This window comes from Austrofundulus limnaeus, unplaced genomic scaffold (assembly GCF_001266775.1).
Source record: "Austrofundulus limnaeus strain Quisiro unplaced genomic scaffold, Austrofundulus_limnaeus-1.0 Scaffold306, whole genome shotgun sequence".
In the NCBI taxonomy this organism is placed as follows: domain Eukaryota; kingdom Metazoa; phylum Chordata; class Actinopteri; order Cyprinodontiformes; family Rivulidae; genus Austrofundulus; species Austrofundulus limnaeus.
This window is the reverse complement of record NW_013952708.1, coordinates 308,932-325,320: the sequence shown is the minus strand read 5'-3', so window position 1 is coordinate 325,320 and position 16,389 is coordinate 308,932. Positions and strand designations below refer to the sequence as shown.

The window sequence follows — 16,389 nt, the reverse complement described above, 5'->3', positions numbered from 1 at the left end:
GTCTGCAACTCATCATCTCGCTTGTCAAAGCTCTACTGCTTCCTTCAGCAGTTCACAGAGAGAAGGACACACAGTTTGTCTAATTTTGATTATAATAAGTGAATCAAAATGTGTAAAACTTCAGCTGCTTAACACAAAATACTGCTGAATAAACTTCATGCAAAAGTGAACAATATCTAATGTTGAATATACAGTAGAACTTAAGAGTGAATAATATCTAAATTTAATTATAAAACTAAACAATACCTAAGTTTGATTATAACAACAGCCTTAGTCTCTGTGTTTATAAAGTAGTCCATGATGTCTCGGGTCACTGTTAGATTAATATGCTTTCATCGAAATAAACTACGTGACGACTAAATCTGTCAATGCATCCATTAATTACATTACAGCTTCAGTTTATAGTCGTTTGCACAATTTCCAAGTCCTGCTGCTGATAATTTGATGCTAATGTGCTAAAAGATTATTTATTTATACCAATACTAAAGAATATCTTGACAAGTTGCTCAACATTCCTCATTTTAATGTAGTGGTAACTGCATGCTTTTTCATGTAAAGACAATATTATGACTTTTTTCTCGTAATTTTACGACTTTAAACTCGTAATTAAAATTTTTTTTTTTAAATCTTGTTGTGTGGTCCTAATACTCCGTCATACAATAAAGATGTTAAACGGGGGTATTATGTATTTTCCAGGCAGTGCACAACTATCAAGTAACTGTTACCTACAGTTGTTCATAAAAAGCTGTACATATCAAAAATAAATTTGACTTTGCAACATAACCCATCTCAGGCATCCCCAAATTGCAGTCCTACTGCAGKTCTGAATCTGGACCATGTGGTGGATCTGTCCATGCCCAGTCKGRTAAATTCACGAAAATAGACCGTTTTCATGAAGCATTTTTTCCCCGGTGATGGACAGCTTCGGCACAGAGCCAATGTGGGCCGTGTGCTTAGGATGGTTATCTCTWTTATGGCAACTGCTTCACTCAGTTGAGCCAATCAAATCTTTTGTCYACCCTGTGGTCAGAGCAGAGGACCGCAGAAGAGGTGACCACGTGGCTCGCTCCAAAATAAAAAAAGTTGATGCTGAAAACCGTTGTTTTGAAGACAAATGGGCAGAGAAATTTATGTTCATTCTTTCGACRGGCAGTTCAAAACCTGTTTRCCTCATATGCTCCGAAACAGCTGCTTTAATAAAAAGTGGAAACTACGAAACAAAGCACAGCTCTTCTGAGCAAAGTTGTCCGCTGAAGTTCGAGCAGGGGGCACACAAGTTAACCAAACTGTGAGCCCAGTAAAACAGCTCTATCGGACTAATCACAAATATTTTACAGCCCAGCAACGTGCAAACGAAGGTTCAATCTAGGCATCGTGGATTTTGGGGAAACATAAAAACTCATTTAGTGACGGGACAGYTGTGAAGTAGTGTTGCCGAGACATTATGTAAAAGAAAAGGACAAGGTGTATTAAAAAAACAATGATGTCAGCGTCAACAGAAACCTGAAAATCAGAAACATTAGCAGATGATGTWCTACTAGCTAGTTGATTACTGTAAAGTACAGTTTGTTTACAGTGAAAATGTGAAACTACTGTCAGGCAAGAACATAAAAGACAAAAGCTGGACTTCTGTTCGGACTTTTAACTGGGAGAAAATTTTAGTAACTGGTCCTCGGTGAGTTTTACTTGAATACTGTACGTCTGACCTATCTAAACACCTTAAAATTGCCCTGTCTTTTTAAGAACTTCCTACCATTTCAGACATTCCCACTTCATCATGTCTGCACAACAATGCTTCGGGGGAGGGGTGCTCCGTGGGGCAGGCAGCTTGGCTGCAGACTGAGCTCCAGRGAGGAGCTTTGGGTAAATAGGTGGTGCTTTGCACCAGCAAGTGTTTAGGCAGCTCCACCTGGCTMCCACAGGAGAGTCACAAACGTATGAACGAGTCAAAGCAACACCCTGGGAATGTTTTTGATGACGGGACAACATTATGATATAAAGGTCAAAAAAGTCAATTTGGCAGAACAGCCCTTTAAATATATTTTATTATGTTTCCAGCAGCTACTTTCTGCAGGCAGAGATGTTTAGTTTTTATCATATTTACGCTGAAGTCTTCTCTGCTTCWTGTTGAGCCTGAAGTTGTGCTGTTCAGCTGCACACAGAGAGTGGAGGGACCTCCAAACTACAGCTGTGTTAATGTTTTACTCTGCCATTCAGGCCTCTGAGGAGCACKGCTGAGGTGTTTGTGTGGCCTTGTCTGCCCTGATGGGCTTTGCTCTCCCCTCTCAGCCGGCTCAGGATTGATGGAGTGGCAGCGTGACACGTTGGAGAGAGTGTTACGACGCGCTGCGTTCCCCCGCCTGGGCAGCGGGGGGACGATAGGCCCTTCTCTACGACTGCGTCTGCTGTCACATTGATGAAGGACGGATTGGCCCTGGTCTGATCCGAGTGCTTCATCATGGTGATGTATGGCGGCAGCAGGCCTGGCTCCAACACTGGGAYGCTGGGTGTGTACACCTCTGTGACTCTTTGGCCAAATATTTTCCCTCCACTCAGTGCTTCTTTCTGCTCCTCTGCACTGGAGCTGCATCACAGCACAGGTGGTTTGCATTATTCCCAAAATTCCTCTCGTGACTTTGTGGTGGACATTCAATTTGCCAAGGTGGAGTTGTTTGTTCTCACTTTCTTTTTCATGGAAAAGTASGAAAGAGAGGCTAAATTTGCACCAAAAGTGTTGATATTTTTTTATTCCACGGACAAATACAAAACAGTTTATTATTTTAACACTGTACAAAGAAGTTTGTAATAACTTTAAAAAGATGATTAAGGTTGTTTAAGTAGAACGACGGGATAAAAATGGATCAAAAACCAGTGTGCAGTTAAATGTTGAGTCATGTTGTGTTATTGTACTCGGACCAATGAATCACGAAGTCTTAGTTCCCTGCTGCAGGCGTGACGGCAGCAGCACCTTACTTTTAAAAAATTATCTGTTCCCGTCATCTAAAACAGTTTAAAATCAACTCCTGTCATCAGTCTGTCTCTTTTTCTTTTAAAATTCTCCTCAAAAACATGTCCAGTCTGAAAGTGAACAGGTTTTTGTTAGTCCTGCATTATCAACACATTCTCACATGTTTTWATTTTTTCCTCTGTGGGCAGGGTGTGGTTGTGTGTTTGTTCCCTCGGGTCGGTGCCCAGGCCTGAAATCAGATCGCAGCTCATCGCCTCGAGGAAAAGACGAGGATTGCTTTTCTAACTTTCTCGTACCTTCACGCAACAATAAAGCGAGACAAAATGAGCAAGTTGCTTAGAAAAATCTCCCCTCACAAATTAAAAATTAAATAAATAAAAGCCCTCCTCCATCTGCTTCTTACGTCCTAATCGACATTGACTCTGTGAGCTGAGTATGTGCCTGCATGATTTTTTTTAATCATTTAATTTTTTTTAACTGAAACGCTCTGTATTCACACGTCATAAGGAGACTGTCACCACCACAAACACCTCCTTATAATTTGAGACAAGGAAGAGCATCGCTCAGAGTAAAAACCTTGAACATTCAGCTCTTTTCTCGCTACAAGCTGTTTGTCTAAAAAGAGAATTTCAGCTCACCTCAACTAAAAAAAAAAAAGGCAAAAAACGAAACACCAAAGTCAAATTGTGTTATTCAGATGAGCTCACATCCTGTAACCAGTCTCACTGGTAAACAGAGGAGGGGAAATGTTGTGTTAGTTGATGCGGCCAATTAATTATATTGTAAGTCATTTAAAAATCTATAAAAGAAGTATAAACTGGTTTAGGCTGTTTGAGAAATTGTAAGTATGGTATTAAAAAATGCAATACGTGTATTTCAATTGCCGTAAGCGGTGTTATATTGGAGTCTTTTCTTTTTTTTTTAAAGAAAGGAGCTGTGTCTTAAAAAGGAGTAAAGCGTAAATTATGCATATCATTTCCCCCCCACCCGCCCCCACCCCTTTTCCATTCCTCCTCTTTTTCTTTTTCCTTTTTTCTTCTCTCTTTTGCAGGAAAACATGGCCGCAGTCCACACATGCTTTGTCCCGCATGCTGCGCTCACCTCCCTGGAGGTGGTCTCTCACACTGGCAGAGGAGGTGAGGTGGAGTGTGGAGGGGGTACGGAGGTGTCAGAGCGCACCAGCCTGCCTGGGAGAGGCGCTCTCTGGGTGCTGGAGGGGGCGAAGGCTCCTCTGTGTGTTAGTCTGTTCGTGGCTGTGGGCACTAAAAGTGCGTTATATCGAGCCTGTGGTGTGAGACTGTTACTTTCTCCCCCCACACCCCCACCTCACCCCTCCAACTCTTCCCATCTCCCTCTTTTCAGAGCTCGCTGGGTAACACCGCTGTACAACTAGTTTTCTAACAGCTCAAAAACAGGGTCAGACTTAGCATCAAAGAGCTGCGAAGACAACAGGTCTGCCTTTTCCCTCTCTACATGTACACTCTGCAAATTAGCTTCTGTTTGGATCAGTGACAATACGTTTTCATTTCTTCAGGGTCAAAATGCAATGTGAAGGACCACACATCAACACAGCTGCTTACAGAAAACAAAACTGTTAAATCATCACCATTTAAGTGAAATGTACAGACAGAGACTGGAGTGAGAGATAAAGTGGTGAGGAAATGTTATMTTACTCAGCAGAATCGTTTGCTGGACAAATAAATGTGAAGAAAGAAAGAGACACACGTCACTGTGTGACAGCTTGTGTCTGAATAACGCATAAAACTGAATCCAAACAACTTCTACAAAGATGAATCTGACCTGAAACAAGAGGCCAAACACCAGTACAAAGACTTCATCCCATCAACCAACAAACAACAAATAAAAAAACTGATCTGTTCTGAAATGGCTACTTTACTGTGTACAATACTGTGTATTAACACCCTGACTTCACTGGTTTCACAGGATGCTACACTGTTGGAAGCTACACAATCAATCCATCATTTGACATTGTGTTTAATTTTCACTTTTCATCTAGAAGAATGTTTGTGATTCATTGTCTCTTTTTTTTAATTCTCAAATTACTTTATATATTCACAGTAAAAACTAGACATCATTTTTACCCCAAATGTTTCACTTCTGGAGACCACTGAGCATGGCAAGAACAGAAACCTTCAACACTAAGGACAAAACACTGATTTTTATCTATAATCCTGGCCGAACTTAAACCGACTATATCTGGCAGCRGGTTTTTCTTTGCACAAGTCAAGACCCTTATTTTGTATCCTCAGCAAAAACATCCAGGGTCACATATATTATTAAGTAAAGAATGCACAATTTACTTTGGGATTAGCCCATTTACACCCCTGTTTTTGCAAACTAGATTGTTTTAGGTCTGTGCATAACAAATAAAAACTGTGGAAAAGTCGATAGAAATACATTTCCACCGTAAAAATGTCCAATATGAATTATTTTAGCATCACAAACAGAAATGAATATCTAAGTGCTATGAAGGGACAAAGGTCTTTAAATGTTCAGGTTTATTTGTGTAAACATCTACAGCAGGGTTATCTATCTAAATAACTCAGTGTGCCACAGCTACTCAAYGCCAACAGCTCAGGGGTCGGACATTGGAGGGGTGGGGTGTTGTCTAATGGTAGGCAACTTCACCGTGTAAAAGAACAAGTTTGTTTATTTTCTGTCATTGAATCATAAATTTCAAATGTAGATTTGATTCAGAATCTATTTTTATATTAAACAAGTTAATTGGTGGACCGCACAGTAGTCACCTGTGGCCCGGATGTGGCCTGCGGGCTGCTATGTGACTATCCCTGACCTACAGTGTAATTTTTAAACCTCTTGCGTTGAGGTGGAGTCTAACTTAAGTGTGTATTCATCCTTTTAAACCCAGTTTTCAGGTGTGTTACCTGGACAGAGTTGAGCCTGCAGTAGCCGTTGAGGGGAAAGCGGATGACGTGTGTTGGGTCCTGGTTCCAGCCAGCGTTGACGGAGTTGCACATGACGTCTCCGGTCTCGGGAAAGATCTCCTCGATGAGGACCTTCTCCCCGCTCAGGGCGATCCTCTCGCCGAGGTCCGGCGTGACGCGAACCACGAGGCAGTCGCAGGGCTGCGCCATCCGCCGCTGCTCGCGCTCCTGCTTCCAGCGCTCCAGCTCCTTGATCATGGGTGTCAGCTGGTAATAACGGGCCTCCTCGTACAGCAGGTGGAAGTCCTGCACAGACACATCAGCAGGAGTAATGTCTAACTTTTAGTCTATCACTGCTTTACATTAATTTACTAAGTAAATAACAGGGTTCCTACAGTTTAAAGCAAGTTAAATTTAAGACTTTTGAAGTGAAATTACATTTAAGACCAATTTCATAATAAACACAAATGACAAAAGAATAAAAACTGGCAGAAACTCATGAATCAAAGTATTTTTGGTTGAAGTATTCAAATATTGCTAATAGACAATTGCTTTTATTCATATCTAACTATAGCAGAAACATTCTTAGCAGTCAGTTTTAAACTCTGAGGATTTCCAGAAATTAAATAAACRACCCAAAATTTAGAGTTTTATGACCCACATGGGGTCTTAATCCCAACTTGCTGTAGATGAAACCTTCAAGTGCCCGTGACATTAAATGTTTGTAAGAAAAGTGAATGCATTTTTGGAAAGACAACATTATTACAGGGTTCCCACGGGTCCTTGAAATCCTTGAAAGTTTGTGAATTTGAAMAAACGATTTCAAGGCCCTGGAAAGTTTGTGAAAACAGTCAAAAAATACAGTTGTCCTTGAAAGTCCTTGAATGTTTTTTCGGGATTGAAGTTCTCTATTCACTCGACTGATTTTCATCATCTGTAAAAAATAAATAAAATGATAAAATAAAATAATAAAATAAAATAGTAAAACTTAAATTTGTTGTGGTGGATAACTCAGGATTACGGTAAACTGACGTGACTTTCAACAAATAACGTGAGCCATAGTCATAGTTTTATCMAATCAGAGCAGAGTAGGGCGGGTCTTTCTGAGCCCAGGTGAGAGCACCACAGCTCCTGCTGGACATGTTCACATCCCCTCCTCCCAAACTGAGCTGCTGAACCTCCCAGGACATAATTACATGTCATGRATGTAGGGTATACATTTAATCCACTTTCTTTCACTGATTCTGACTCAACAACGTCTATGTTGTTCAGTTTTTCATTGAATTTGTGTYATATTAAACCTGTTTATTGGTAACATTCTGCGGTAGCAGTAAGTAATTGCCGTCACGCGTGGTTCTTGAATTTGAGGAAATTGGTACTGGAAAGTCCTTAAAAGGTCCTTGAATTTGATGTTGACCAAGGTGTGGGAACCCTGTTATTAACACATTAAATAAATTKCACATTGCTCAGACGAACAGTTGTTGAGATATTTGCATGTGAGATAACAGGAAGTGATGAACATAAATGTTACCAATTATTTTAATATATGAGATGAATTTCAGTCATCCTATTTACAACGTTTTAACATTTTTAAGACTTCTGGAAGATTGATTTAAGACATTTTAAGGCTAATTAAGGCCTTGTTTTGGATTGACGAATTCAATGCCTTTTAAGATTTTTTTAAGGATCTGCAGGAACCCTGAAATAAACTAAATCCAGACTGCATATCAGTGGAGGAGATTTTGTGTTTGAACTTTCAATAAATTCTTCAACATTTCATCAAGCCTGTTCTGACTCTTGTGGCTACATTTATAGYACAACATAAGTGGAAAAGCACCTGTGCAGCACAGATCTGCATGGAGGAACAAATATGTAATTGCAAAAATGATGGATCAGTGAACTACGACGTAKTCAGAAAGATTTTTTTGCTTGTATGTTACAGTCTAAAAACCTTAATAATGAGCACAAGAGTCAAATTATAGTTTATATCTTGCTATGTTACGATAATGACAGTGAAGATTTCAAGTTTCCTTTTCTAAGAGAGTTAACCTAAAGTAGACATGAAGCCGGGTGAGACAGTGATAACTACAGGCCTGTAGAACACGTGACGGTACATCCTCAGATGATGAATGACAACAAACTAAAGATCAGCGATGGCCTCTGAGCAGCAGGACAACACACTTCATGAACAAAGCACATCCACGCTGCAGCTCTCCTCCACAGTTGCTCTCGGCGGAGCTCTGCTCGCCCTCGGCGTGTTTCACCGAGCGGACTGTGGAAAGGCCGTCGGTGGGGCTCTGGCGGAGTGGGACGATGCATTCCTGTGCTCAGACAGTCTGCAGCAGATTGCCTGCCTCTCACTCCTGGGCAGGGCTTGCTGGGGGCCATTTGCCCCCATGCGCTCGCCTCTAATTTCCCACAAGACCAGATGGCACCATCATTCACCGCAACCGCAGAAAAAAAAAACTGCACGGAGGAGGGAAGATATGTGCATGTGAACATGAGGACAATCATTAGCCGAGGAGTTTTGTTATGTATTCCTCAAATGAAGGGAGTTTTATGTTAATAAGGCTTTTGGCCCCGATGTTAACTCCTATTAGAACAAGATCTAATTAAGTTACATCTGAATACGGCAAACCTTTGTGCTAAACAATCAGTAATTATTACATCTGCGCTCTGATTAGTGACTCACRATGAAAAGGAATGAACTGTCATCCCAAGCATGAACATTTTACAGCACCGTCTTCAAACATTTAACTAACATAAAAGGAAACAGATACATGTGAGTGATCACCTGTTTACATAAAGACAGTGCGTACATGTGCTGCTAAATCATCATGTTTCATCTGCATTTTGGTGGCTGTGGATGTTGGGGCTGCCTACGAGGAGTTTTTCGTCTCTCTTCCCTCTCCAAGCCACTGCAGGCCACAGAAACCAAGGATGGCAGCAAACAGCATATTCATTAACCCTGTTGCTTCTGTCAGACACTTTAGCTTTGAAAAGCACCCCCCCACCTCGTCTAAACAGTGCCTTCATCTGAGGCGTGCAAACGCGACTTCATCTGGACGCAGAGTTGATGCAACACATTTTCAGCTGAAGGTCTAATATTTAGGAATTCAGAATGTGAAAGAGAGGTTGGAGGTCCTTTTTTTCTTCCCTTTTTCTCTACTTTCTCCATTTTTTTTCCATCCTTGCCTCCTTGCTGCAGCTGACAAAACTCGTAGTGAGACGCCCCCCTTCAGGCAGCTCTCTGTATCAAAGTGTAGCTCCTCATCCTTCACAGGTCTGAAGCCATGGATGGATATGTTTTTAACGGGGGTCTGTCTGCGAGGCACTTTAGTCATCCCGAGCAGCTCAGAAAACAACAGAGTAATCCTAAGTGCTGAGGTGAGGATGAGAGGGAGACAAGGCCAACAGCTCTGTCCTGGCTGCTGAAGCTGCTGTTACCGCTGCCAGCTCTACGAGACAATTCATCCCCCAATCCCGTGTCCAGACAGCCCGTTTGAGCTTCAAAATAATGATCCGACCTGATAGCCCCACGGCAAGGCAACATTTCAGGGAAGGACAGAGGGAGGGAGAGACAGAGAAAGACAAAAAGGAGAAGGGAGTGATGGAGAATGTCACTATGAGGGAGTTTGAGGACAAACAAAGACCCGTTTTAATCCAAAAAATGACTAAAAACCACACGTGTTGAGGCTTGCAGGTTGTCGTCACTGGAAAGAATATCCAGCCTGCTCCTGTACAACGCAAGCATTCCCACATATGAAGAAAGACAGAACTGATGTAAAATGCTAAACAAAAGCCTGATTAATCTGACATGGAAACCCTTCCTGTTTTAAACCTCTGCCCTCGATATGACTGAGCATTACTTACACTCTCGTGATTAATTGTAGTTTGAATAATGAGATGGGGGGGCATTAATAGGGAATATTTTGCTCCACTGATATGGGCTGAAATTTGTTCCTTTTTTCCTGTTCTGCTCAGACTTTCACATTGATTTAACAAAACACACAGCGCCGCGGCTGCCAGCAGCAGAACAGACCTAGCCCCCCGGGCGACGGCAAGCCTGATTGTGTTCAGATAAGGACATGCTCAATTCCGCCTCGCACTATTTGCATTTTTCTCTCCTGGCTTCACGCAAATTGAAAGGTATGCAGATCAACAAAGGCTTATACGAGTGGGTCGTAATGAGTTGAAACAATGAAGTCCGATGTGTTCGCGTTGACTCCGGCGCCTGATTGGACTGTCAAGTCTTCACAAAAAGCGGTGGGGGGGGGGGGGGGGTCAGGGTCCTTATTCCCATCCCGTTCCCCGACTGGGGGTTGGGGAGGGGGGGGTGCAAAAATGGTAAAACTAAATCGGCACTGAGTCAGACAGTCATTTGGTAAGATATGCAGCATTTTCTCATTGTGTTCTGTTGGCTGAGGGTTGGCTCTTGTTTCTGCCCGGGGAAATCCTCCCAGCTCGGAGAATTTTGACCTCGCCTTGTTACCTTGTAGGGAATGATGAGCACGAGTCAGCCCGGTGAAAAGGTCACGCAAGTTTGGGAGGAGAAAAGGGGAAAAAGTGTAACACACCTAACAAGCAGTATTGCCAAAATAAATAAATAATAAATAAAAAAACCTTGGGAAGAACGAATCTGCCGGCGTCATATACCATCATTATTACAAAGCCACGTATGACTGTGTGTGAAAATTTGGGGCAAGACTGGAATCAACAGCAAAAACAAAAACAGTGTATTAAACGCATAGTGAAAAAAAATACAAATTTCCCTCTCATTTAGTTTTTTTTTAAAAAAAAAGTATTTCAGAATCTTCAAGCTTATTTTTGTTAACAGTTTTAATTCACTCTCACTACTGGTATTAGCCTAATTTTCAGCAGCAGCTGTTTTCGGTGAAAACCCTATATGTCAACCAAATGTTTCCTGGCTGCAAGCTGACACAGTTAGCTTCAAGCTGGTGAACATGGTAAAGCATTTAGCAAGAAAATCTAAAACMTACAAATAGTGTAGGTGTGTAAAGGGATGCCTGAGACACCGTTTGATACAAGAGGATAAAGAAACAAATACAAAATAAAAGTTTTGTTTTATTATTTTTGTTTAAGTTTTTCTAGACAGATAACCCCCCCCAGAAGAACAGAAAAACAAACAAACAAACAAACAAAAAAAAAACACCCTTGCTTGCGGGGAGGGTTTAAGCTTGGATCTGTCAACTGGTATATTAAAATAATATTAATAAAGTCACATTGCACATAGTCTTTTTTCATCCAATCTGAATTGTAAACATGTCCTAAAGGCCTTAAAACAAAACACAAAAACAAGGAGTGCTTGCCTCATTGAATTTGATCTGGACTTGATCCAAAATCATAATAATAAAAAAGCAGTAAAATGTGAAAATATAAAAATAAAGAGTGAAACACTGAACTTCTCAGATGGTTAAGTGCTAGTGTGGGAAAGTGACTCTTGAAATCAAGGATATCAAATAAATTAAAGAATGGATCATTATAGCTTTATAGCATTTCAAAACTCACATTAAATGACCTCACTGCCTGCCATATGTACACCTCTTGTCTCTTTTTCACTGCTGCAGCAGATTATGACCGGGAAACTTTTCCACACTGTTAATTTGAAACAAATAGGCAGGTCTTTAAGCTTGTGCGTGTTACTCTGAGCCAACCATTCACGCTTTGATTGATGCAGAGTGAATTAAACAGTCTCTTCTTCTGCTTTTCTGTTGTGGCTCTTGAGCAGTTTGCAGTTAAATAAAACATGTGCCCGCTTTCAGATGGGAACGGTGATCGTCTATGATTTGTCATGTAGCTCAGTGCGCCCACGCCAAACAGTCTGTGCCACAATGGTTTGGTGTGAAATCAGTGAATTCATTGATGAATATTATTCATTTTAACGCAGCTCTGAACCTGAAACTTGCTAAAATACTCTGCACACATTACAGTATTAATACCAGCTATTTGCAAATTTGACTTGTGCAGATAGAAAAACTACACAAGCACAGGAATATTTGACAAAAACAAAAGGCCTTGTCTACAGGAGCCGTAATGCTTTCTGTTCCTGTACACTAGTTTGGTCCAACACTGAAAGGAGGGCGACATGTTGGTGACCTCCTCAGCAGAGAGGGGAGAGAGGAGAGGACACCAGCAGGTATTAAACTACAACAACGTTTGACACCGYTGAGTGAGACGATGGTGTTTGAGTGAGCTGGTCGTTGGGTTAGAAGAGGGGCAGTTTCACCTGAACTCACCTCTATAGAAACAASTCCGGGTGGGAAAACAACAGCTCAAGGCTAACCAGGCCGCGCTCTGGTTAGCCCGTTAGCGCTTTCACCTCCCCGCTTTATCTGTCTCTTTTAAAGTCAGTGCTTTCCGCTTGTCCTGGTTCTGCTAAATGATGTGTTATATCTCTAGGTTAGGTGTTATACGGCAGCTCATAGGCAACAAGAAAACATGTTTCTATGCAACTCAAGATTTGTGCGTTGCGACTCGTTGGCGCAGATTGTGTGTTGAGGTGAGGGTGAGAGGGTGTGTACCTTGAAGTCTTCTGGAAGGAGCAATTTGCTGGTCCTCAGGAAACTGAGAATGTAGCGGAATATCTCGCCGTCCCGATCTATGAAGTAGTGCTGCTTCAAGCTGTCCAACACGATGGGCTCAGTGCCATTGAACAGACGACTGATTCTGAAAATTGAAACAGACACAAACACACACGCAGCCACGCACACACACACACACACACACACACACAAGCACATAATGGAATGAGCCAGCTCCCTTCAAATGCATGAAACAATTACCCTCCATTTATTTTTCAATTTTATTAGTGCTAAGCTTGAAATGCATTAGCATCACAGGTTGAAACAAGGAGCTTAAGGCGCAGTTCCCCCATTCCAGACTTGTTTGAAGTGTCCCTTCTGCGGAGAGATTACAACAACACACACGCGCGCACGCACACACGCGCCTGCTGCTTGTACTTACAGAARTTAATGGCATGAATGTAGCATTACAGCTCTATTATTCCATCTGTCAGAGGGGTGGAAAAGAACCAGAGGTAGGGAACAGGGAAGGGCCACACGTTAATGTGAGGGGAGCATGCAGGCAGGAAAAAAAAAAAGAGATATTTTACTGTTACAGTTTAACTTTCTTATGAATTCAAATTGAATTTAGACAGCGCCGCACTGCTGTGTGCAATCCTGTTCGTGCTCAGTGGAAATTGCAGTTTTGAATTTCATCTCTCAGCAATGATGTCAGAGACGACCTCCAAACAAATCTGCTGATTTGACAGTTTTATTTCACGATTAAAAGGTGAGTGTATAATTCTGTGTACAACTATACTGTCTGAGTGTTTATATGAGCTGAAGTCACCCCAGTAGACGGGGTCCAACTAGCTCCAGTCAGGCTGAATAAATGGCTTATGTAAACACGAGCGCGCCACATCAGTTTATAAACATATTTGTTTAAGATGTGTAATCTGAGGCAGACTACAACGACAAAACACTTTTAACATTCATCCTTAAAAATCCCACTAGTTTTGCGAGGAAATGAGAATTGGTGGCTTTTATTTAACCGACAAACTTCCCTATAATATAAAGACACTTGTTGCTGCCCAGCGTCTCGCAGACAGTTAACCCCTTCCACCGAAGTTTCACAAGATGAAGAGCTTATTTGATGTTGGCTACAGGGGCTCATCAAGGCAACGAGTGGAAATTGCTATTATCTTTAAACTTTCATCACGCAGCGTCGGCGCCGCGCCTCCAGATACCTTTTGGACAGATATTCATTTCCCCCCGCGTTCTTTGTGTGGCTTTCCTTCCTCCTGTACCTGCAGGTCCCCGCTCATCTAAGCACATCCACTTTGTCTGTTTGTTCATTTCCCAAATGCTAAAAAAAAAAAGAAAAAAGAAAAATCCCTCCTTTAAAAAGAATTGCAAACGTCAAGTAAGTCACTTCATTTGAACTGGAGCTTCCGTCGCTCGGTGTGACTGTAAACTCAAACGTGGAGCCGTTTTACACATTCACTGCACATTTCCATCATTGTGTCGRGAAACAGCTCGTGGTGTTATTATCATGTTTGATGTAATCAGCATTTAAATCACAATATCATCTCCCAGGCTGGCTGGCAAACTTGTGTGACGAAGAAAATCATCTGAACTATTTGCAAAAGACTGGTGCTGGCATCGTCAAACTCCATTAGAGGACACTCAGAGGGAACGTGAAGCGGTGGGCTGAATCTGCAACAAGCTTGTATTTACTGCTCGCCTCTTCGGACCCCGACGAGCTTTGGCTCTCGAGTCAAAAAGTGTTGTCCTTTTCTTTTGTTTGACTCAACTGCGCGAGCTCTCCGAGACGCCTCTCCCTCCCCTCCCGCCATCATTTCCTTTCCTTCAGTCCTCCCCGTCGATCTGTCTCTCTCTCTTCCCGTCTCTCGCTCTGTCTCCATCCACTCCCTCGCTCGCTTTCTCTCTGGAAATCGATGCAAAATGCTTTATAAAAAACCAATACTCATCTCCCTGTTTCGCCCGAGGTGTTCCTTTCTCATATGGTCTTGCAATTCTTCCAGCTAGAATTTCACCATACCCCTCCAGGCTAACTCTGTTTTTCATCTCCACTTTTTTTTTAAAAAGCAATTAAAATGCTGCCTGTTTTTCTTTTTCTTTCCCTTTCCTCCACTCCCTTCTCACTCCCTCTCCCCTATTTCTCTGTTGGTCTCCTCATTTTTTTTACTTCCCCTTTTCTGTTAAATCCCCAAACTGGTGAGTTGACGGGAATAAGTGTGTGTGTGTGTGTGTGTGTGTGTGGTATTATTATCAGGTAGGTAGAAGGAAAAGGCTGTAGGAGTGAGGTGGGAGCTAAATTAATAGACTAGATATATGAAAAAGAAATAAAAATAACTAAAAGAATGGAGCAAAGAAGAGGACGAAGCTGAAAAATATCAAAGAGAAACAATCTGAGTACAGGTGGAAGGTGGAGAGGAAAAAAGAAAAGGTTTGACAGAAATACCGAACTTATAAAGAGTGAGTGGGAAGACGGTGTGTGGTGGGTGTAAGAGGTTAGCAAGGACAACTCTCCTGCAGTAAGTGGGCAATACCTGGCAGGTCTTTGCTTCAGACGTCACTGGAAGCTGCCAGGACGGCGTCCTGTAGATTAGAAGACAACCCTGCACAGGTGCCACACATTTACAAGGAAGCGTTACAACTACCGGACACCTAATGAGGACATCCGTCAACTTCCAGAAAAGTGAAACAAATCCCRTTGAGCCCATCATTAAAGGCTGCTCACTATTGTTTCTATAGGAGATGAGTCAAATACGTCAGCTGAAAATCAGATTACTGATTTGATTTCTCAGTCCAAGTCGAAGCAGTTAAATCACAGAAATGTACGAGAATCGTTCCGATGCAGCTCCAGTTTAATGGTGTGTAAGTTGGCCACATGCACCCTGATGCCGAGCGTTTRGCCGTGAGCAGATTTTTGTGAGAATCGTGAAAACACTGTCAGTGTACTCTGAACTATTTTTAATAGAGCTGCAATAAATTCTCACTTTTATGTCGCCAAAAAAAAGCTCAAACTAAAACTACAGGAAAACTGGGATTGTTGTTTCCCTTTGAACACACGCAGTGAGTGATGGCTTCATAATCTGTTAAAATCTTGTAGGAAAGAGACCACCGGGTTCACACAGCTCCATCATCCTCGGCCACAAAAGGCTCATCGTTTAAGAGGAAAAATGTCCAGTGGTCCTTTCAAAATAGTTCCCTTGTCTCTGGAACATTTCCCCCTAATTCCCTCAGCTTCTGTTCAAGTGAGTGCTGAGACTGTCCTCGTCTGAGAGCCACACAGAGTGCACATCAATGTTTCATGACCCCTGTCCCTTAATATGGCCCACACAGAAGAAGATGAATCTCTGCACATTAGTTACTAGACTAACTTTCTCTTGGCACGCTGCATTATTTAGGGCCCAATCTATTAAAAGTAATCAGCGACTTCAGAACTCTTTAGGCCCGCTTCTCCCAGTTGTCACGTCCTCAGCTCTTTGCCCGCGCGCCCTTGCTCGGCTGAACGAGGCTGAACGTGGCACACATGGTTATGCCAGTGTAATTGTTTTGCTTTCTGCTGTCAGCCATTATCCTAATTCACACAAAAGGGCCCCTCCTTCCTCTGGCTTCAGTGGAAAGTGGAGCCCCGAGGGCAACTGTACGCTGAGGAGGCTGGGAGAAGAGAAGAAACACTGAGTGTACGCATGTGTGTGTGTGTGTGTGTGTGTGTGTGTGTGTGTAATCCAGAGTGAGAAAGAAACAGCAAGAGACAGATAGAGGGAGAGAAAGAGAAGGAGCATGTGTGGAAAAAAAAAGGACAAAAATGCACTCCAACCAACACTCACACTGATATCTAGTGTTTGCTCGTGCTGTAAGAACACAGTGGATGCTCTGACATGGCTGCATTTGCCTGTCTGTGTGTGTGTGTGTGTGTGTGTGTGTGTGTGTGTGTGTGTGTGTGTGTGTGTGTGTGTGTGTG

The 16,389-nt window shown here is 42.2% G+C and overlaps 1 protein-coding gene across 3 annotated transcripts in view; it reads right to left on the bottom strand.

Annotated features, from left to right (window-relative positions):
- Positions 1–16,389, bottom strand: part of kctd15b (potassium channel tetramerization domain containing 15b) — a 36,298-nt gene that overhangs the window by 5,946 nt on the left and 13,963 nt on the right. For all 3 annotated transcript variants that reach the window (XM_014021793.1, XM_014021795.1, XM_014021794.1), the window contains exons 3-4: positions 12,417–12,561; positions 5,875–6,180 (exon numbers count right to left, since the gene is read on the bottom strand). In XM_014021793.1, the coding sequence (XP_013877247.1) occupies positions 5,875–6,180; positions 12,417–12,561 (451 nt within the window). The remainder of the gene's footprint in view (positions 1–5,874; positions 6,181–12,416; positions 12,562–16,389) is intronic.